Raw genomic sequence first — 21,304 nt, 5'->3', positions numbered from 1 at the left:
CCAGCCGCGCAGGCGCAAACGCTGCTCTGCGCTCCCTCCTCAGCAGGGCGCAAGCGCACACCTTGTCCGCGCCACTTGCAGCTTCCGCCTCCTCCAACATGGCGACCGATCAAGCCGAAATATAGGCTGGGCCCATATTTTACGTCTCCGCTCCTCAGGGGCGGAGTCTCCTTAGTGTCTTTGATTCGTGTAGTGACCTCTCAATCCAGATGGCGTGTGAGTAGCGATAGGTCTAACAGCCAATCAGAGTAGGGGCATGGCTAACAGGGAACCAATCAATGCGCAGAGCATCCAGGGGCGGGGGTGCTGCTGTATAGAGGTGGGGAGTCGCTGGGGCTGCGAGCAGGTGTGCAGTGGGATGAGGGGTGGTGAGAGGATGTGGTGCTCGGGCTTGAGGGAGATCGTAGGGTGGGGCTGGGCTGGGCTGGGCTGGACGTGAATGGGCTCGGGGGATCCGTTGGGGAAGGGCGATAGGGAGGTGATGGGAGTGGGGGCGGAAAGGGGTTGGGGGACTTGTGTGACAGATTTGGGACAAGAGGAAGCAAAGTGGGTTGAAGCCCTGGGACAGTGGAGCGGGGAGTGCAAATACCTACGCTGGCATTGGCGAATAGGATGCATTAATGGGGGAGTCCGAGCCTTGATATCGTGGTGGTCATTGCCCAGCTTTGCCATACAGGGAGCTCAATACACTATCGGTTTTGCAGACATCTGTTTGGGGTGATGTGGCAAGCTGCTGCTGCCATTCGGGGAGAGAGAAAGGTGGAGAGGATGCACCAAAGGTTTATGAACAGGACCTACTTGGTCAAGTTTGCCCCAGGACCCAGACAATTAGTGACCTCCCACAGTGAGGCAGCATCATACTTTTCCATCCCCTTTTGATGGACATACAGATTTCTACCTTTGCATTATGAGGGGTGTAGTGCAGGCCTCATTTGGTAGGGGCGGGTCTCTTTATGGGAATTTGTGGGAAGAGAAGGGGACTTTCTGTGGAAAAGCCTGGACTCTGGTTTAAGTGGAAGCGTTCTAGGGGGTGGAATCCATGTGGTGTCCTTTTGTGATGCTGATCTCCTGCCTTTGTCCCCAGGAGCAGGTACCAGAGCATGATGAGCCGTTTTCTGAATGTGTTGCGCAGCTGGCTGGTCATGGTGTCCATCATCGCGATGGGGAACACACTGCAGAGCTTTCGTGATCACAGCTTCCTCTCCGAGAAGCTGTACACAGGCAAACCCAGCCTTGGTAAGGAGCCCAGGCTGCCCTTCCTGCCCATCAGGAGGCATTACCATATCAGCTATACCTCATGTATCAACATCCTGCCCCAAGTCCTGGAGGACTTTTGTCCACATCTCAGAAGTGAGCCACAATTTGGGTTGTAACCTCCTGTGAGCCATATGCTAGCCAAAACTCACAAGGGCAGCCAGCACCGTCCCTTCTTCAGCAGTAAGCCCTTATCTTCTCTGGAGAGTGCCAACTTGTCTCCACTATACCATCTTCTACAGCCTTAGGTCACCTGCCAGCCAAGGTCTGGAACCCTTTCTCCAGACAGGTTGGCTCTAGATACGACCCTCTCACCAAGCTTGCAAATGCTGCTATTCAGCAGTTCCAGGCAGCAGAGAGCAGACAGCATTGTTCAGAATCCACAACAATGCCCTTTTAACTCTGTGATCTTAGTACGGCTTCTTCAGTGCTGGAACCAGCCATAGTTCCTTTTCCCCCTTGAGGTCTGTGGTTTCTGGAAAGGGTGCATGGTTCCCAACAGCTTCAGAAACACCCACTCAGCTGCCCTTTAATCATCTAGGAAACCTTGTTATTTTCTCCTACTTGCTGTGGATGTAACTGCACTAGCTGGGGGGAGATCTCATGTTCTTCCTTCCCTCCACCACTTTGCCAGCCTGCAGAGATGGTAGCTCATGGGAGGGAACATTCATTTTCCTCATCTGTTTCTTCTTCTCTGCACAGTGAATGGTCTCCAAGCTCGGACCTTTGGCATCTGGACTCTGCTCTCATCAGTGATTCGCTGCTCCTGTGCCATTGACATCCGCAACAAGACGTATGTAAGGGAAACACCAGAGAAGGGGTGTCCCTTTTTCCCCATAGTGTTAACTTGTCACTGTTATAACAGCTCTTTCCTGTCCTTTTATGGGGTAGCTCTGGGGGTTGTCAATAGCTGCTTCCTGAAATCCCCTTATTGGGCCCCTCTTGGGGTAGGGGTAGACAGTCTTCCCTTGAAACAGGTAGCTCAAGATGGGGGATTAATCGCTGCTCTCTCAGTATCCTTTGTGGGGTAGCTCTTGGAGTAAGAGGTTTAACTACTGCCCCTTGAATCACAGGAGGAAAGGCCACTCACTTGAACCCAACTCTCAGATCAAGCTAATAATTACCAGATCTGACATGGCCTTTTAAGCCCTATAGTGCAGGGGTTCTCAATCTTTTTCTAAGGACTCAGCAGGGATGGGGAGGCCTCAGGGAAGGGGCCTTGGGCATAAGCATAGTTTGACTTCTATTTGGGGGCAGGGAAGGGGCAGGTGGGGCTTGAGCCACCTCCGCATGGTGAAGTCCAGTGAGGTAGTGCCACCTCCACCCCATGACTCACCTCAGCAGGCCACCCAGCCTGTCTGGGTTCCGGGGGCAGAGGTGCAACCAAAATGTGTAACTCAAAAGGTAGGGAGCTTCGCTCAAAATGTTTGAAAACAGCTTAGGGTGCAGGGAGGGGGTAGTTAGGGTCTGTGTGCAGGCGGGGAGTAACTCAGGGAGGAGGGAGGATTTGCTAGGGGCTGTAGGAGGGCAGCTCAGGGTGGAGGTAGGGCATCACTTGGGGCTGTGCGCAGATAGGGTAGCTCAACTTGCGTGGGGAATGGCTAGGGGTTGTGTGCAGGAAGGGGGTAGCTCAGGGTCCAGGGAGGTGATACTAGGGGCTGTGTGCAGGCAGGGGGTACCTCAGGGTGCAGGGAGGTGAGTACTATGGGCCATTTGCGGGCAGGGGAGGTAGTTCAGGGTGCATGGAGGTGGATACTAGGAGCTATGTGTGGGCTGAGGTAGCTCAGGGTGTAGGGAGAGGGGTATTAGGGGCTGTGTACTGGGAGGATTACCCTGCAGTCCCTGTTCCCAGAAGGGTCTGCCAGCCATGGAGCCGGGTCTCCCCAACTGGGGGGCTCTTACCAGCTGCCTCTACGGGAGCAAAGGTGTCTGGGAACTGAGGAACAGCTTCAACCTAGGGCACCAGCATGAGTGAAAGAAATGCTGCTGTTGCCTGTGCCGTGCACCAGCCAGAGCAGCAGCTGTCCCACACTCCCTGGCTCTGGCTTCGGCTTCCTGCCTCCAACCTGGCCAGGGGGCGGGGAGAGAAGGAGCATGCGAGGTGTGGAGCTGCCTCTGGGAACTGCTTTGATCTTGCGCTGCAGTTGGGGGCAGGGGGCAATGCCCTCCATGTCCCTAACTCTGTCCATGCACTCAGGGCTTCTGCCCCACAGGGAGCACAAGGACTCGGGGCTCTGGGATTCAGCCCTGTGCCTCCCTGCTTCAGCCCCACAGGTGGGTGCCGGGAATCTGGGCTTCAGCCCCACAGAGTGGCACCAAGGATCAGGGCTTCAGCCACAGGACCCAGCAGCCCCCTTGAAAGGGCTCATGGACCCCCTGGGGGCCACGGATCCCCGGCTGAGAACCACCACTATAGTGTTTCTGATCCTCATTCTGGAACCCTCAGCCCGGTGGCCTCATTACCCTAGTGATACTGGGTGCTTAGCAACACTGCAATCATACTGGTACATGGCACCTGTTTGCCAGTGGCTGCTCTGTTAAGGATTATATGGCAACTCATCCCAAGTCATGTGTCATGCATCCTCCTGTGGGGCTGAAGGGAGCACATGTACATGGGCTGTCTTGATTGGGGCCAGCATCAGCTGGTGGTTGTCTTTGTAACTAGAGGGGATGGGCACTGAGGCTGGCTGTTTATTCCTCTGGTAATAGAGGAACTTCTGACTGGCAGTAGTGCCAGAGCAGGATGACTTCCATATGTATCTCTAGTACACGCTGGATGAATGACTGTGTGATGGAGATGGGAGGCTGGTGGTTCTCTTTGGTGGGTATATTTGTAGAGGGGTGAACTCAGGCCAGCTGGTTATGTCTGGGGGTTAGGGGACTGCTGGCAGTTGCCATGGGAGGGGCACATCCTGACCAGCTGGTTGTTTCTTGTGAGGGTTTTGTGTTCTGGGCATGAGTGAGTGTGAGTGTGTGATGGAGTAGGGACTGTCTGTGTGGGGAACGGGAAGGAGTAGGGACTGTCTGTGTGGGGAACGGGAAAGCAGGGGATGTCTGTAGGTGAGGGACAGGTGGTCAGCCTGTAATCCGAGCCCGGCAGGGGGGAGGGGGGAGCCACCTGGGCGGAAGAGAAGGGAACAAAGGATTCGGCTGGCGGGAGGAAAGGCAGGACAGGTTGGGTTTGGGGCTATGGGGCGGAATTCAGGGTATCCTAGCTGGGATCCAAGCACCCTGAACCCCCAGAAGGACTCAGTGGAGGGGTCCTGACTGTGCCTGCAAGCTCTGCTGTAACCTGTGTTCGTGTTGCCCAATAAACCTTCTGTTTTACTGGCTGGATAAAAGTCACTGTGGGGTCCAAGCAGAGGGGAGAAGGGCTGGAACCCCCAGACTCCGTGACAGAGTGAGAGTGAGAGTCTGCAGCAATGCAATTGCTAGAGGGCAGCAGAGCTCAGGTATTACATCAGCTTAGGTGTTGGATTTGCAGACAGCTCCAGGCCAGAAACAGCCCAAATCAGCTTTTCTTCTTGTATCATGGAGTGCCTCCACCATTCCCCAATTCCTTGTCCCCTCAAGTTCTTACCACTCCCCTTGTGAACACACACACACCTTATCCCCCTCTGCCCCTACAATGGCAGTCCCTGCACGTCTGCTTGATGATGCGCTTGATCTCCTCTGCTTCAGTGAAACCTGCCTGCAGCTGGACCCCTTCCTGCAACATCAGATTGTTCCTGTGGTGCCCCCTTATTGAACAGCTCTGGGACAAGGACATGATGTTTGTCCTTAAAGGCTAAGTTCCCAGTGCCACTGATCTCCTCTGAGACATTCTATCATCTGCTCTGTACAGATGGGCTGTGTTGTCTTCGCAAAAGTCCCAGGGGGCTGGACACTACCCTAAGCACTGGCCTCCTGGAGCTGCCTCCCACTCCCATACCCACAGCGGTAAGGGCACTGCCTCCCCTACCTCTTTCTCAGCCCAGTCCAGCTCTGTGCCTCAGCCTGACCACTTTCTCTTTCCAGTGCACTGCGCACTCCTGCCCCTCCCCGCTGACTCCACGGCATCTCCTATCCTGCCTGCCTGCCCCTGCTCAGTACTCCCAGATCAATTCAGATTTCCTTTTAAATTGCCATTCTCCTGTAAAATGCCTTATGGGCCCCATGTTTGTGTCACAGTGAAGTCCATATCACATTTGCTGTTTACAAGTAAAAAGATGTTTTTTCTTCTCATTTCTTCTCAAAACTCACCCTGGGCTGTGAGAGTCAAGCGGGATGCTTTCCTTTTTGCACACCATCAGTAGAGAAGGTTCATCAGGACAGATTCTGGCCTCAGTGCCACCTGTGCTGCTGCATTCTAGCCGTTTGATGTAACGGATTGGAACTTTAGCAGAATCTTTTACTATGATGCATTGGCTGGAAGAGAATCCAACTCATTCTCTCTCAGCTGGCCTAACAGGAGTAAAAAGCTGCAAAGACTTATTTCAGTCACAGAGAGGGGTGCTGGAGCAATTTTTAGAGTGGGGGTGTTTATGATGAAAACCATGTATTTGGTGTTCATTATTACTACTTCAAGATGAGGGTGTGGCAGCACCCCTCGTTCCAACACCACTGGTCACAGAAGTTGGCAGCTCTGACTCCACTACCCCGATAGGAAGGGCCCAGAAAAATGAGAAGGGGCCATAGGTACATAGTCACTTTACAGAATAAGGAAGGGTCTACATTAGGAAATTATCAGATCTTCCCAGAGTTCCTCAACTGGAGTTGATAGCTGTTTGGGTTTAGTGTAGACAGGACCAAGCCTTTAAGCCCTTGTTACTGAAAGCATCCTACACTCATCTCTAGGTCCCTTCCTTGACAGTAATGTTTGCACTTTCAGCTGTCATTTTAGCCCTGATTGGCCAGGATTAGGACAGTGTATTGTCAACAACAGATAACTTTCACCATGTAAAAAAATGTCTAACTTTTGTGGGCACAAGGAAGATCTTGAGAGAAAATGCCACAGGCACCAGAGAGGCTGGGAAGGGACCTGTCTGTGGTTTCCCCATCCTGCCCCTACCAGGCTGGAATTAAATCTCACTCCACAGTGTGAGGATGGACTGGGCTGGCTCTCCCTATCCTGCTCTTTTCCTCTCCCTGCCAGGCTTGTGCCTCCACTCCATGCTACCCACTAACTGCTCTCTCTTTCTCTCTGCTCTTCGCAGCCTCTATCACATCACACTCTTGACCTTCCTCCTAGCCCTGGGCCACTTCCTCTCTGAAGTGTTTGTTTACGGCACAGCAGCCCCGACGATTGGTGTCCTGGCACCCCTGATGGTGGCAAGTAAGTACAGCTCACTTCGTGATTCCCCTGGGAGCTAGGAGGCTAGGGTAGAGCTCAAATGAGGGGGTGGGGAGAGGTAAAGTTCCCTTCCTGTGGGCAGTGTTTCTGGCACTCACTTGCTTTCCATCTGTCTCTCAGGTTTCTCCATCCTGGGCATGTTAATTGGGCTGCAATACCTGGACATGGATGCAGTGTCACAAAACAAGAAGAAAAACTGAACCCAGTGGTCGCACATATGTTAGAATCACCTGCCTGCTGACTCCGCATCTTTCCTGCCATCTTACCTCCCTGGCCCCCTCTCTGCTTCTCTAGCCCCTGGCCTCCTGCCGTCAGATCATAGTTTGACTTCTCATTAAGGACTCTTCATTAGCAATTGATTTCAACTGTACAGGCAGTGTTTTAAGGGTGACCGGTGATAAAAGCCCAGCCCCAAGCCTGCAGGGACTGTCCCACTGTAGGCATTGCCTGAGACATCCTCAGCTCCCAGGCTGGCAAGAGGACCACTTCCCAGCCACGCCCAGCACTATTCTTCCCCGGCCGCAGGGCATCTGCAGGGAGGAGGAGTAGAGCCACCCATGATCTGCTGGAGATCCATGGTGGAGGAGACACCAAGTCCAGCCCCTGGTGCCGCGGTGTTTTGTTGTGTGTCTATGTTCATGGGGCAGTTTGTAATAAACAGTAGAAAACTGCAGAGGTTGCAGAGTGTTGCCTTCTACTAGAGAGAGGGAGGGAAGGAGGAATGGAGACCCAGCCTGAATGATAAGGAGCAGCCATCTTTAGCCCACCTCAGCCTGGAGGGTAAGTCAGCCCTCCTACCTGGTCAAGGCCTCCTTCCAATCTCCTGCTCCACAGCCTGATTGCTCATAGTGTACGGACATGAAGTGCAGTGGAAATCTATTGCTGCTGCTTCTTCCTCTTCCCCTAGCTTATGAGGGAGAATGAAATGAACCCAGCTGTTCCTTTACTTCTTCCAGTGTGGCTGTGATCCAGCTCCCAGCAGAGACTGTGTGCATAATGTGCTGCTTGTGAAAGCAGAGAGGGTCTGGTCCAGGCCTAAGATGGGGAAAGCAGGTGGTGGGAGTTAGCAGGGCAGGGGGGTCTGTGCAGAAGAGGGAGTGAGGATATGAGAGGACATGGGGGAGAATAGGCACTAGTAAATAGACAATTGCTTCTGCTCTCTGGGGCAGGAGCCCCTGCCCTATTCAGTGGAACCACCACAGCAGTTCCAGTGAGAGGGAATTGTGTAGGGAGATGTGTTAACCACATAATGCCCATTGTGTACCATGGAACTGGGCCTGTCTCTGCATTTCCATTAGTGGGCTCACACAGCTGCATGGTATGCATCATCTTTACAGCTGTGCCAATGGTAGGCTCTCTGTGGGTAGATTACTGATGGACAACTGTCAGACAGCTGCACCAATACAGCTATTAAATACAAAATATATTTAAAAATACAAGGAATCCAGTGAACATTTTCCCAAGGCCTTTTGAGATCACATAGGCCTGTGCCACTCCCACAATCCCCAAAATTGTATTATAATAAATCAGGGTAACCAGTGGAGGAAGGCCACTTAGAGGGAAGACAATACTGGTCCAGAGGCACGCTCCGCATTATCAAGCATCAATCTAATGGCTCCAAAACTACAGCCTACACAGCACTTACTGGTGGTCCTTAGAGATGACAGGTCACGTGCTGACAGCTCTCCTTGTTTCCAGCTACTTCAGCAGGTGTCCAGGCTCTTTATTGAACAGAGGCACCTGGAGGCCTGCAGAAGCAGATGGACATGAGGAGGTGCCAGCCTAATTGCTGCTTCTAGAGGCCATGGCTACTGAAGAGGGGCAACAGTAACTGCTTTCACCAAGCCAGGGGCCTGAGCTGCCAGCCAGCAGCAAGATAGGATGCCCAAATATATATTGAGTGGAGCAGGGGACCCAGAGGACTAGGTGGCGGGGAAATGTGCAGCTGGGGTGGGGAGGAAGGGGCAGAAGAACAAAACAGATGGGAGAGGAGATAAAATGGAGAGCAAAGGCAGCGAGGATGATTAATTTTTCCAGGACACTTCAAAATACCTATCACTGTTTTCCTAATCTTTTCCATGTGACTGACTGCTGGAATTGCTAGGTGGCTCTCACCCACTGGAGGGGGGGGGGGGGCATTGATAATAGGGAGGCAAACTACATGATTGCAGCTGGGAAGAGAGATAGGTCAGCGCTCATGAGTGGAGGAGCAGGCAACAGCAAATGGTGGGGCTGATGGTGAGTGGGAGGGGAGTATCCACAAGCTACTCAGGTGATGTGGTTCCTTATGAAAAAAGGTTTGGGATGCCCTGTGCTAGAGCAACCTTAGCCTGCCTCCCACAGCTAGTTGGGTGAGAGGAGAGGAAGTGGGAGTACAACTCCTTGTGTCTGTACCAGCAGAAGGCTCCCACAAAATTTGTATTTTTATAGCACCAACTTTGTGCTTGTGTAGAGTGCTGTCCAGCCAAGGAAAGGGAATGGTCCCTGGCCAAAGGAGCTCACAGTCTAACTCAGTAGTGTTGTCACAGTAGCCCTGAAGGCTGGTATCAAGCATAAGGTAGGCTATACCCTGGTGCACTTCAAACACATACCCTAGTGCCAGGCCTTGGCCTCTAAAGATGTGACTGACAGTTGGGCTCTGCCCAGGGCACAGATTGGTGTTTCCCCAGTCCTCTTACAAATTTTTACTCTACAAAATTTCAAAAACTATCAGGGAAGTTTGATTAAAATAGAAAATCACATTAGTCCACAGACTAAAAATCTGCTGGGCTAGGAGGTCCCTGTACAAAAATGGGAACTGGCCACAGTTGTCATGCACTTTGCAAAGCCTGGGGAAGCACCTCCACACTATGGCCAGGTGAACCACCTGCACCAGTCACTACAAATACAGGGCAGACCCATCACTTCCAGAGCAAGGGTCACAACTCAGAGCAGGGCTGGTCACAAAGCAAGTGCTATCTAGTTCTCTCTCCACCAAGAGGTTCCTTCAGAGGATGCACTTGGCCACCCATCGTACACTTCTTTGGAAGGGGAGATGAGGGCCACTTGAGGAATGCCACCGTAGGCTCCAAATACTGAGTGCTGTGTTGGAGTCACAGAGCCTGCTCCTCTGAGCCCTAAGCAGACAGATTTGGGGCTCGTGGCTCCACTGAAGCTTTCCCACTGAGCAATAGGTTCTCCCACAGCAGGACACAGAGGTGAAATCAGACTGATGAGAGAAACCCTGGCTGATCTGTTCCTTCCGATGGCTCCATGAGTAGCTTTCTGGACTCCGGCCCTGATGCTGCCCCCAATGCCATGCTGTGCAGATACCAGAAGGATACTGCAAGTGACAAAGATGGGAAGGGGTGGGTGTGGTAGGCAGTGTCTCCCAGCTCTGCCACCCTTCCCCTTCACAGCTTTGATTCATCAAGGACCACAGGAGCAATGCTGTCCCCAGGCACCTCTTCCAGCGCTTTCTGCAAAATCAGAGAAAAGGGGCATGGTTAGAGCACCAGGTGGCTAGGGCTGGGCTTCAGTGCAAGCCTTGGGAGCCCAAAGGTTGGGGTACTCCTGAGATACTCAACAAATCATGCATGAGGGTCAGACATCTGCAGAGGAAAGGAGAGGCCCCAAGGAAAAATAGCTAAGACCATCCTCTTTAGAGTTCAGCTAAGATTGCACCAGCTCCCTCACCCCAGGCAGCTCCACTGCTCAAGTGAGGGGTGTTGGAACAGGCAGAGCAAGGGCCCCTTTCCTCTTGGGCAGCCCCCTGGGCTACTGTAAATACATAGTCATGGCAGCATTATGGACCTGGGTCTTGCCCCACACAGCCAGCTCAGCTAGAGAAAGGACTTCGCCTCCACTGCAAATGGAGCTTCCAGGTGGGGAAGTGCAGAGCAACACTTGGGGGAAAGGGAGGCAAATTGCGCCCTGTGATGGGGGAGAAGCACTAATGAAGCAGCATACAGTGTATTTAAATAGGACAGGAACTTCAGCACCGGTGCTATGGTCTCCCCCTGCCCAACTCAAAGCTGAATGCTGACACTGCTCGCCCTCTCCCCCCTCAGGCCTCAGGGCTGACACCTCCAGCTTGTCTTCAAGGCTCAGCGCTTAAATACTATATTTCTTCACCAGAAGAAAGAAAACAACTATATTAAGCCTTTTAGAAGAAAAATGTAGGCTGCTTAATTAGAAAAGCTCCCTGGCCATGAGGTGGAAGGGGTGCTGGGGACAAACCACCCAACTAGTTTTAAAATAGAGCTTTATAAATTTATGAATAGGATTGTATGACAGGGTTGCCAGCCTGAAGCAGCAAGGGACTGGACTTGACCCAGGAGGTCCATTCCAGTCTTATGTTCCTATTTCCCTAGGGAACGACTGGGAGAGCCAGAACTCAGCCTTATAAGACAACCCCACACAGGCCTAAAGGAAAATCCTGCCCCCTGCCCCTCCAGCAGCAGTCTTCCTATGCCACCCTGACCTTTCAGGGTTGCTGTAACAGAATCGTAGGCACCTCTCGTTACTACTGTGACCCTTGCTGCTGCGTGTGCTCCTGGTGTCAGCCCTTCAGTTACAACAAGAACTTAACCACCATTGTCACATAAGGCCACTCACTGAATTTTACTGGCTGGGAGTGGAGCCATCGGTGGGCCTGCACTCTGGACAGAGAACAGAACTGAAGAGAAAGGGCCCTGTTCAACAGACTGGGATTCAGCACTATGCATAGTCCCTGGAACAAAGCTTCCCGCTGTACAGCTGACCCTGCTTCAGAGGGGCTACTGCTAACCTAGGCCTGGCTTGCAGCGTAAAGTGCTGCATGGAGACACTGCTGCGTCGTCGTACCCAAGTACACCTGACACTTCAACATCCCACAAAGCGCTGGATAGGACTTTAGCCCGAAGAGCCCTCCTGGGCCTGTTTGAAAGGAGGTCTCTTCTTTCATTGTTAGTCTGGAGTGCTCAGGGGACAAAAGACAGGAGGTACTGTAGGCTGCTGCCCTTTAGAGTGGCATATTGGTCTGAGCCCTCCCTTCTCGCCCCACATAGGCGTGGTTGCTAGGCCAGCATATTAGACCTAGAGGCAAAAGTGGAATCCAGCTTCTCCCCATTCAGGAGTCAGAAAGACAGCTGCCCCACGAGCCTTTTACCACAGCCCTGCCAGTAAGAGATCCCAGGATGTTCCACTCAGAGCTACCCAGGATTCCCTTCTAGGCACCCCCCTCTGCACCATTTAAGGCAGGCTCTACACGGCTCCCTGAAGCAGAAAAAACCAAAGAGACCTTGGTGCCTCAGGACACAGCAGGTACAGGCAGAGTGTGGTAGTGCTAAGCAGTTATCTTCCTGTGGAGTGAGACAAGTCCAAGCCAGGAGTCATGGTCAGAAACACACAGGAAAGAGGTTCTCATCTCCCCTCAGTTCAAGAGAAAACCAGGCAGCTTAGAAGCAAGAGATACAAACATAGCTTTATTTTGTGTAGTATCTTTCATACAAACTGCAGCCCAGAAGGTTTTACAGAGTTAAATAATAATAGCTCAAAGGGAGGAGAGAGATCAGGAGAGCTTCAGAAAGGCAGAGGGCTGGAAGGATGCTTTTCTAGACAGCAGGCGCTGCAGAGGGGAAGGCTCTCACATCAGCAGTGAGAAGAGTGTTGGCAGGGAGAGAAAAGGCCAAAGTCAGATATGCTGGGAGGTCAGCAGAGTCGAGCTCTGGGAGCTTGGCCAGGGAGGCCTTTGGTGATTTTGAACTGGGGCTTTAAATGAACAGGGAGCCAGTAGAGTCTGAAACCAAACCCATCACAGCTTCATCCCCACTTACCTTTCACCTCTTCTTGAGCTACAGGAACAAAGGGTTAGTAAACCTGCAAACACACATGGCTACACAATCTTGGGAAAGGGAAAAGGCAACGCACACAAGCAGGCACATGCAGTGGGGATAGATGGAAACACCATCACTGGGAATGAGGTGTGGAAACTGCCTGTGCAGATTTGGGGCAGAGGACGCTGGATATTTGCCACATTGCTAACATGAAAGGTCAGCCGAGCGAAGAGGCATGTGATCTCCAGGGAGTGGCAAGAGGGAGAGAATGTGCTTAGGATATTCTTCCCATGTCCATCCAGTAAAATTCAAGGAGCTTTGCTAGCTACAATATTTCACTAGAGCCAGATAGTTAGCTGAAGTTGTGAGGCCCTGGTGAGCCAGAGAGATGATGGAATCCAAGCTTTCCACTCAGCAAATATCTCAACCCTGAGTCAGGACACCTCACCAGAGCTAAGAGGATTTTGGCTAGACCTCAGCATGCTGTCAGAAATACCTCCACACCCAGACATATGCGCATACAATAAAACACAACGTTGTCACCAACAAGCAGCCAAAACAAGGTTCTATCATGCAGTGTAAATGGGACCTTAGGGTTCCAGTGCCATTGAGGACATAATGAAGGAGTCATCTCACTGCAAGATAGCACCATGTTTCAACCAAGCCTGCCAACATGGCTATATCAGGAAAGCAAGACTTTTAAACACCCTAACTCAGGAAATACAGTTGTTTCCTCGCATCAATGCTGAGTCAGCCTGTATTACACATGTAGAATTTTCAAGTACAACAGTAACATGTTCTATGGTGAAAAAAAACTAGCATTATGGTTGAGAAAGAATTGTGGCTGAAAGCTGAAGCATCCTTGTGCTCATACTTAAAAATATGGTCTACTGATTTAAATTATTTGTCATACAATAGAAGAAATTGGAATTTTTTTTTACAAAACCTGCTGTAGAATAAATTTCAATGCACTCCACATAGTCTTTAGATTTGGCATGAATTGTAAGTTTCATGGAGATCTACAAAACAAGCCAAGTTTGAACGAAATCAGTTCTACTATTTTGGAATCATGCATGTTCAAAATTCTAGGTAGGCATTTTTGTTTGACCAAAAAAATTCTTAACATAATTCTGAACAGATGTTGCTTTAAAACTTTGTTGAAAATTTCATTGCTGAGCCAAGACCCAGCAAGGAAAATTTTACCCATAAAAGACATTTGTTTCAGAAAGCAACAAATTAGAGTGTAAGCAAACTATAAAAGAACGATTAGAATGGATGCTGGAAGCCAGCCTCAGCTATACGCTGAGATGCTACCTGCACCCACTATAATATGGCCTGGGTAATATTAGCTAGTTGACACTGCTATGGGACCCTAATGCAAGATGATTGTGATGGCTTCAGACTCCGTGTGCTTGTAACGAAAGCGAGTCACAAATAGAGATCTGGACATCTGCCATAGCATTTAAATAGAAGGAGACAATTGGTCCAAACGTCTCAAAAGCAGTGGAATACTGAAAGCTAAACAAACAGCCAACTTCAGATGTGAATTGATGCTGGATGGGATAGCAGTGAAAGGACTAACAGTGCTGGTGGCATAGTTATTCTGGAGGGTGAAGCATTCACACTGCCAGTCAATTTAACCCCCTCTGAAAAAGAGCTTCCAGCTGCAAATCCATTCCACGTAAGTGGCAAGGTGCATAGATAGAAGATGATTTGTGTGTGGCCACAAGGCAGTTCTTGCTGGAATAAGCAAGGACACACTGTACAGCTCTTGGATAGACCACTGCCAGGAGTGTGGTTCAGCTCTGAAAAGCAACTACATATAGATGGCCCCTTCTCACTCCACAGAGCCCCTCCTCTGTGGGTAGCAGAGTCAGAGATGGTTTTCAGCTTTATGTTCCTATGACCACTGCGGAGCCAAGAGAGCTATCTCAGAGGAGCTGGCTTCTAGTCCTCTTTCATCAGTAGAATCCTTTACTCCATTGAAATTAATCGATCTCCTCCTTCCATGAAAAGGAGCTGTCGGCCTTTGCTCTAGATACTCACTGGCACATTTTAAAAATAGACCACTCAAGCAACCCCTCTTTGCCCCACAATTAACATGCAGCCACCCACCAGCTGGAAACATAGGCAACATCTTTCCATTTCCCACCAGAGTACTCCCAGTGCCTCCCAGACAGGAAAAACAAAAGGAGCTCTGCTGGGTCAATAAATGAGGTCTATCCCAGATGTGGGGTGGGGGAGTGAGCCCCAAAGGTGAGTGACCCTCACCAAAAACACTCTGCCAGCTTCCCACTCTCTCACAGAGGAGGCCAATCTGTTAACCTGTGCAAACCCATAGGTCACAGTGGGGTTACACAGGGATCACATAGGGCAGCATTGGGCCTGCAGCACCTTTTTTTAAGGATGTCATGTGGAAAAGAAAGAGCCCAAATGCAGTTTGCTGAACTGGCAGTTAGAACAAAACATTTTAGTTGCAAAGTGAGCCCGTTTGGTACAGGCCTCACAAAGACATGACAACCATGAACCCTCCACCAGGCCATCTGGCAGAGTGGAGCCACAGTTTAATTTATGCATTTCCTGACATGCACATTCATAAGTGTGACTGTAATTTGGGGACAATCTAGCAGTTGGCTCTTTATTTAACCATTTAATAATTGTTGCTTGCTCCAATTCTGTAGCCCATCTGAAGTAACCAGATTCTTAAGTGTCATCCCCCAACCTCCCTCCCCCATGCCATTCATTCACTCTCTTCTAGTCTAGGCTGCCAAGCTGCAGATACAAGGCTGCAAGCCCTCTACACCCAAACTCAATTTAAAATCCCAGCCACACACCTTACTGCAAACTTCCCAAATACATGAGATCAAGGCTTCAAATGAAAATAGCTCCATGAGAGGTTTGTACACACACTCCAGCCTCTTTTTTGGAACTGTCCCAGAAGACAAACCCCACCACCAGGCAGAAGAACCAGGCTTTGTACTGGTCTGGACATCAGAGCTTTAGGAACATTGGCAGGATTTTCTTCGATTTGGCCCTGTGCAGCAGAGGTGTAGAGCAATGTGTAAGTGCAGAATGCCCAGTGCTGCATAGGACAGGGAATATGTGAGGAACCCGTATCCTGCATTGATGAGATACTGCTGCACAGCTGCAAGGTTACTGGTACCTAGTGTCAGGAATGAGGCCTATGATGGGAGTGTGCAGCTCAGCACTCCATCAGCATGAAGAGGACCGTACTTAACCCAGATCTCCTTAGACTCACCAGTGTTCTGCCCCACCCCCTTTCTATCCTATGCTCTTGCAGGGAAGGAACCAGGCATGCAGGGGACTTGAGTCTTACAAGCACTCAGGCTAAAATAGGGTGACCAGATAGCAAGGGTGAAAAATTGGGACAAAGGTGAGGGTAATAGGCACCTATATAAGACAAAGCCCCAAATATTAGGACTCTCCTTATAAAACTGGGACATCTGGTCACCCTTGGCTGACGGCTTACCCTGACCTGCACCCACCTATGGTCTCTGCCTACACTTGCACTGGAGCACAATCATCTGATGCTCCCTGCTGCGCACCATGCAACAGCTCAATGTTGCCAATATACTATCTCAGGCCTGAACAATGGTCTTTGCCAGCTCAGTTTGTTTCCTGCACACCACTGAGCAAATACATGCACAAAACACCTTCAAACATCATGAGCAGGACAGATAATGTTTTGGGGCGGGCAGCCAGGCACAGCAGAGGGTTCAAACAGCAAGAGAACAGTAAAGCATTAAACATCCCTAGGCAGCAGCTGAGAAGCCACTTCTAGCAAAGGGCTGGGATTACAGAGGAAAAAAAGCAGAGAGCTTTATGATTTACAGTTACTCTTCTAACAAAAGGCACCAACCCAATGGCTCCATTATTGCCAAACTCTTTAATACTTCATTTGATTGGCATCATCTCTCTGCACTGTCAGGAACAGCTCTCCGACTCAATCCCAGACAGCACCTCCTGCTGGGGAGGCTGGACAGTGACATTTAAATAACTACTTAGCCAAGAGGCTGTACAATATTCCTCTCCCCAGCACATTTACTCACAGTAGAATTCGCTATCTGCTCTGAAAAGACTAGAGTTTTGCCTTGGAACACCCACCCGACCAGTCCCTAAGCTCCAGCTACCCAAGCAGCCTCAGCTTCAGTCCTCATTCTTCTCAGGACCCCCCTACAAGCTCAAGCCCCATCTCTTCTCTCCTCCCTCCCACCCTGTCTTCTCCCCACCCTGTCTCTGTACCCCAAACACCCCAATGACTCCAGCTGTTGCACTGCCTTGGAGAGCAGCATCAGCTAGTGCCATTGATTTGGTGCCAGTGCCACTCCCGTGAGCAATTAGATAAGCAGATTAGTGTGATTCTCCTACCTTTGTATGAGAGCTACTAAGTGGGGACGGGAAGTGATGGTGTTAAGGCTACAAGCTACATTCCATAATCCGCAATGTGACTGCTGTCCTGGAGTCTCTGTAACAACAGCCACAGGTCATGATCCCAGAAAAGAGGACAGGAGCAAGAGAGAGAGACAGAAAAGTCATCCATTCCTGGAGAAGGAAGAAACCAATCACACACCCAGCTCCATGGAGAGCAAGTTGGGTACTTGGCAAAGCTCCTGAAAATACTACAGAGTCTTCTGTTGAAAAAATCTTTAGCTCAAAGCTCCCCAGGAGGTAATAAATGTGAGCAGCATTTCAGCCTCCCCTCTTCTGATGGATGCTTCCATTTTAACCCATCAAGTGTGAGTTAGATCAAAATCTGCTCAAGTGGGGACTTAAAGTATTTGCATATTTGACTGGACTCCCATTTAGTCCATTTATTTTACTGAAAGACCAGCTAGCCCAGGCTATACAACCAACAGAAGGACTGGGAGTTATTAAATCTGTGCAGAAAACTTCTCTTTGTTATGACACTGTTTGTTATAGACCCAGCCTCTTATTCCTGCCCTGCTCCACTTGCTTGGGAAATACCTAAGTCATAAAGTTCATGCAAAGAAGCCAGACAGAGGTCAGAGCTGTAGGAGAGTCTCTCGGAGGCCTCCAATGAGAGCAGCTCCTGGACGGTTTTGATATTTACCCTGAATTACTCCATGTTTGAAGACCCTTCACCACCAGCATATCCCTCCAGTTCTTAATGCATTTAGTTCCTGGGTCTGCCTAACAGTTCCACAGGAGGGGAAGATGAGTCCTATTGAAATAGCAGTTGTGCCTCCTTCTCTTTGGTTTAACACCTCCTAGATGAGGGCCCACAATTTTATTTTAGATTTTCACAAAATGTTCCATTAGTTTATCTGACCTGAGCACAGGCCCACAATTCATTTGGAAAGAGACCTTGTGGCTAATAGCAGAAAGGGGCCTTGTCAGTAGTCTTTACATCTGCTGCCTAAAAGATTGGATATTTCAGGCTCTTGCCACAGCTTCTTTTTGAGCAAGAGGCTGCAGCACTAGCACCTTTCACTGCAGCCCAGTTGCATTACGGATTTACAGATGAAATTTGGCACAAGATTAATACATCTTTGGCACTAGAGCTGGAAGATCCATCTCCTTGGAGATCTAGTCTCTGCTAATCCAACATTCCGGCCTCAGTGACCAAGGGAGCTTTAGAAAGCCATGGGGCAGGATCAATTCAGACAATTTTGTACCTGTAGCAACCAGCTGTATTCTACAACCAAGCTAAACAGTGTTAGTGATTTTCCAGGCTTTCCTGTGTGCATTACTATGCTGGGAAGCTCAATGCTTCACAGTCCCTTAATCCATCCTGTTTGCCATATTGGGGCTCATCTCCCCAGGAAGCTTATTGGATTCAACAAATGGGGGAGGTTATCTGCTGTGGTACAGGTTAAACAAGGGGCCCCCAGGTGAATACACTAGAGGGCCCCACGTGGGATGGATTTGGTGGCCGTTTTTCACCCCTGCTCCGGGATTACATTTGGAGGGCTTGCGTATTTTGTCCAGTATGTTTTATGCTTGTGCCAAGCTATTTCTATAAAATATATTTTATTTAAAATACACCTTCCTGGGCTGACGGTTGGAGCAGGGTGGCCAGGAGGTCTCTTGGAGCTGCTGGTCTCTCCAGATCGGCGCTGTTAGAGATTATCTGGTGGAAGGCGGCACTGTCTTCCAAAAAGGTAAAATTTGATACAGCAGGGAGTTTATCTTATGCATTTTGCCAGCCTTGGACACTGACTGCTTCAGGAGTGCTGGGTGGACGTCTCTGCTTACGTCCTGGAAGAGGAGCCCAGAGCCAGTAAGGACAACAACCAACCCCTCTAGGGGGGAAACACTGAGATTTTCCAACAGTGGTTAATTCACCAAAGGCCTCTTCTCTTACACGTGGAGCTGCATTAACTGCACAGAGCATGGGAGCACTGTGCCCAGCATATAGGAGCATAGACAGGAGCTTTGCAGCCACATCTAGTGGGCTGAGCAAAGGGCTGGGAGCCAGGATGACCAGAGTTCTGATTCTAGCTATGCCACTGATCCCTGCTGCAGCCTGAGACAAGACACCATCTTTCTATGACTCGCTTTCCTCAACTGCAAAATGGGGCTACAAGCAATTACCCACCTTTTCAGGGGGCTGTGAGGACGTTTGCACAATGCTTTAAACATGGACCTATCTATGGCAATGCTAAGTTTTAACTCCCTCTCAGCAGAAGCAGCGGGGGTTGTGCATCTCTCTTCCCCCACCTCCCTCATCTATCCCTAGCCATTAATGTAAAAAACAGGACACGTGCCTAGTTCTGCAGGCTTCCTGGAGGCCAATGTTCAGTGACACCCAATGAGAGCAGCTCAGAATATCCACAAACCCCCCTACCTGGCAGGGCTGAGATCACAGCCACGGGGCTGCAAATTCCAGCAAGGAACTTCCCCTTGCCAGGTCGACTGCCAATCATGGGAACAGCAGAAGAGAGTCATGATTATTATGGTAATGACCCAGAGACAGAGATTCCAACAGGTGGGGAGAGGACAGAGCAGGGGTCACCCTAAGCTCATAGTAGGGATAGAGCCAGAGGTCAAAGGGGGTTTACTCACTGTCTGTTCACCGTCCATATTGGCCTGCTGTCTCCGGAGATCGGCCTTAATGAACACTGAGAGGTAGAGGAAAGAGGAGAGCCATAAGGACACAACAGAGGACACAAGCATGTCTCACAGAACTCAGGGGTTACACAGGGGCAGCAAAGGGTTCAAGGAGACACTGGGGGACCAGCAGGGGATCCATCGTTCTGAATGAGGAAGATAGGACTTCCACAGCAGTCAGGCAGCAGAGGGAGGTCCTGGCCCAGCCATGAGGGAGCCTCCTCTGGCTGAGTCCGCAGCCAGGAGCATGGATAGGGGACAGCAGTGGGAAAGCTCACACCACTGGGACCTTCAGCCAGTGACACAGACCGGCTGCCACAACAAGGAACCATCAGCAGCACAGGCAGGGTGCTGCTGTTCTGGAGCTTGCTCAGCTGGAGCAGCCCGGCAGGCGCTGCAGTGGGGTGCTGCCTTCACTCCACATGCCAAGTCCAACGGTTCACAGTCAGGTGGGGAATCTCTGGGGGAGCTGGTTTACCAGTTATGAAAGTCCCCAGGAGTAGGAAGGAACAAAGAAAGAGGTTTCCCGCCTGCGTCCCAAAGCAATCGATGATCTTCCCTTGGGCAATGGTGAAAATGATCCCGAAAACCTTTAAACACAAAAGTAAGGAATGGAATGGAGCTAACTATACTGTCCTTGCCTGGCCACCATCCCTCAGCCTCTCCTCTCACCCTTTGCCCCGATTCACTAGGGAAAGGCAACTTACTAAACAGTTTGCTAGGTCTAATAAGGACTTAGAACCCTCACACACTTGCAGCCATTCGTCCATTCAGCTGAAGCTAGGTTAGAAACAAGGGCTGAATTTGGATGATGTGTTTCCTTCTGGCTAGGGGGAGGACAACAAAGTCTGCTGGCTGGAATCCCCTGTCACCCAAGGAGTAGGGGATCCTAGACTGCTGGGAGTGACAGTGCAGAGGGGCAGGGAGCTCCAGCATCCTGAAGGACCTTTCTGGGACAAGGGAGGGGGTGGAGGCCACTGAAGTTGAAGATTAAATTCCAATTTCGACAGCAATAAAACAAGAAAGCAAAGGTCTGGTGCTGAAGCATGGCCTCTCTCTGGAGCATCAGGTGCTCTCTGTGACAGAGCAGGATACTGCACTGGATTGGCCAATGGTATGAACTATATCCCTGTGGAACAGGGATCCTCCTGGGCCTAGCAGGGCATTCTACCAGTGCTGGGCAAGGTACGGGGGAGAACATACCTGTGCTGATACATTAAGGAGGCCTGAAGACGTTCCTTCTGACTCTGGGTACGTTAACTCTGCCGCAAACTCAAAACCCAGCGGTAGGTACCCGGTCATGAAGAATCTGCACAGCAGTACACAGAAAAGGAAAAAGTCAGCAGCTGGTGGAGGGAGAAGTGGGGAAAGGACTATGTGGCTCTCATCCCTGTTTCCTCCTAACTCAGTGACTGCACAAGACTGGTCTCCCAGCAACATTCCATCCCTCCAGCCACCTGACTCACTGACCACATGGCCATGGTCGGGACTCTAGTCCCAATCCACAAATGTTTGTGCCTGCAGCCGTAGTGCAGAAGGCCAGGCTTGCAGGGGCAGGAAGAAGAGAGAGGCATATGGGGAAGGGAGCCACCTATTGCTGCCAGGAAGTGGGGTCAGCCAGTGTCATCAGAGTCAGAATGTTAATGCTAGTTTGTAAAGTAAAAGCCTGGAAGAGACTAAGGGCTTGGCTACACTTGCAAGTTGCAGCGCTGGTGAGGGGGTTACAGCGCTGCAACTTACCAGGTGTCCACACTTACAGAGCTCAGCCAGCGCTGCAACTCCCTTCCTGCAGCGCTGGCTGTACACCTGGTCTGCTACGGGTGTAGCGAAT

General features: G+C 50.5%; 2 protein-coding genes and 1 long non-coding RNA gene across 10 annotated transcripts in view; 2 read left to right on the top strand and 1 right to left on the bottom strand.

Moving 5' to 3' along the window:
- Window positions 1-108: 108 nt before the first annotated feature.
- On the top strand, window positions 109-7,259 carry ERG28 (ergosterol biosynthesis 28 homolog). 5 transcript variants are annotated; one of them, XM_032802016.2, is made up of 5 exons: window positions 109-214; window positions 1,085-1,236; window positions 1,957-2,047; window positions 6,450-6,568; window positions 6,707-7,259. In XM_032802016.2, the coding sequence occupies exons 1-5, from the start codon at window positions 210-212 to the stop codon at window positions 6,784-6,786; spliced, it is 447 nt and encodes a 148-aa protein (XP_032657907.1). In that variant the 5' UTR covers window positions 109-209; the 3' UTR covers window positions 6,787-7,259. The 5 variants fall into 5 exon arrangements, with proteins under 5 accessions (XP_032657907.1, XP_032657911.1, XP_074921681.1 ...); XM_075065580.1 differs by lacking the exon at window positions 109-214 and adding an exon at window positions 228-378 and having other exon boundaries at window positions 1,088-1,236; XM_032802019.2 differs by lacking the exon at window positions 109-214 and adding an exon at window positions 254-319.
- On the top strand, window positions 3,027-6,442 carry LOC116837524 (uncharacterized). Its single transcript, XR_012655817.1, has 3 exons — window positions 3,027-3,528; window positions 3,563-4,200; window positions 4,656-6,442. It is a non-coding gene; the product is annotated as an uncharacterized LOC116837524 (long non-coding RNA).
- A 715-nt stretch (window positions 7,260-7,974) lies between the features above and the next one.
- The window catches only part of FLVCR2 (FLVCR choline and putative heme transporter 2), a 56,937-nt gene continuing 43,607 nt past the window's right edge, over window positions 7,975-21,304 (bottom strand). Inside the window, exons 7-11 of one of the 4 annotated variants that reach the window (XR_004376712.2) lie at window positions 20,677-20,782; window positions 19,952-20,063; window positions 19,429-19,484; window positions 16,771-16,867; window positions 7,975-10,044 (exon numbers count right to left, since the gene is read on the bottom strand). Coding sequence is in view for 2 of the 4 variants with exons in the window: in XM_032802014.1 (XP_032657905.1) it covers window positions 18,490-18,621; window positions 19,429-19,484; window positions 19,952-20,063; window positions 20,677-20,782 (406 nt within the window). In the remaining 2 variants the exon portion in view is untranslated. Of the gene's footprint in view, window positions 10,045-16,770; window positions 16,868-17,955; window positions 18,622-19,428; window positions 19,485-19,951; window positions 20,064-20,676; window positions 20,783-21,304 lie in introns of those variants that run through there. The other 3 variants (XR_004376711.2, XM_032802015.2, XM_032802014.1) reach the window with 3 other exon arrangements.

The sequence above is a fragment of the Chelonoidis abingdonii genome, chromosome 4 (genome assembly GCF_003597395.2).
Source record: "Chelonoidis abingdonii isolate Lonesome George chromosome 4, CheloAbing_2.0, whole genome shotgun sequence".
Classification (NCBI taxonomy): Eukaryota; Metazoa; Chordata; order Testudines; family Testudinidae; genus Chelonoidis; species Chelonoidis abingdonii.
The sequence above is the reverse complement of the archived record's forward strand: the minus strand, read 5'-3'. Positions and strand labels throughout refer to the sequence as shown.

Bases quoted from the DNA above. Each gene is read 5' to 3' on its own strand.
- ERG28 (XM_075065580.1), top strand. From the start codon at position 257: ATGGCTAACAGGGAACCAATCAATGCGCAGAGCATCCAGGGGCGGGGG. The intron at 379-1,087 runs GTGGTGCTCGGG...TGTCCCCAGGAG, and splicing joins ATGAGGGGTGGTGAGAGGAT to CAGGTACCAGAGCATGATGA. The intron at 2,048-6,449 runs GTATGTAAGGGA...TGCTCTTCGCAG, and splicing joins ATTGACATCCGCAACAAGAC to CCTCTATCACATCACACTCT.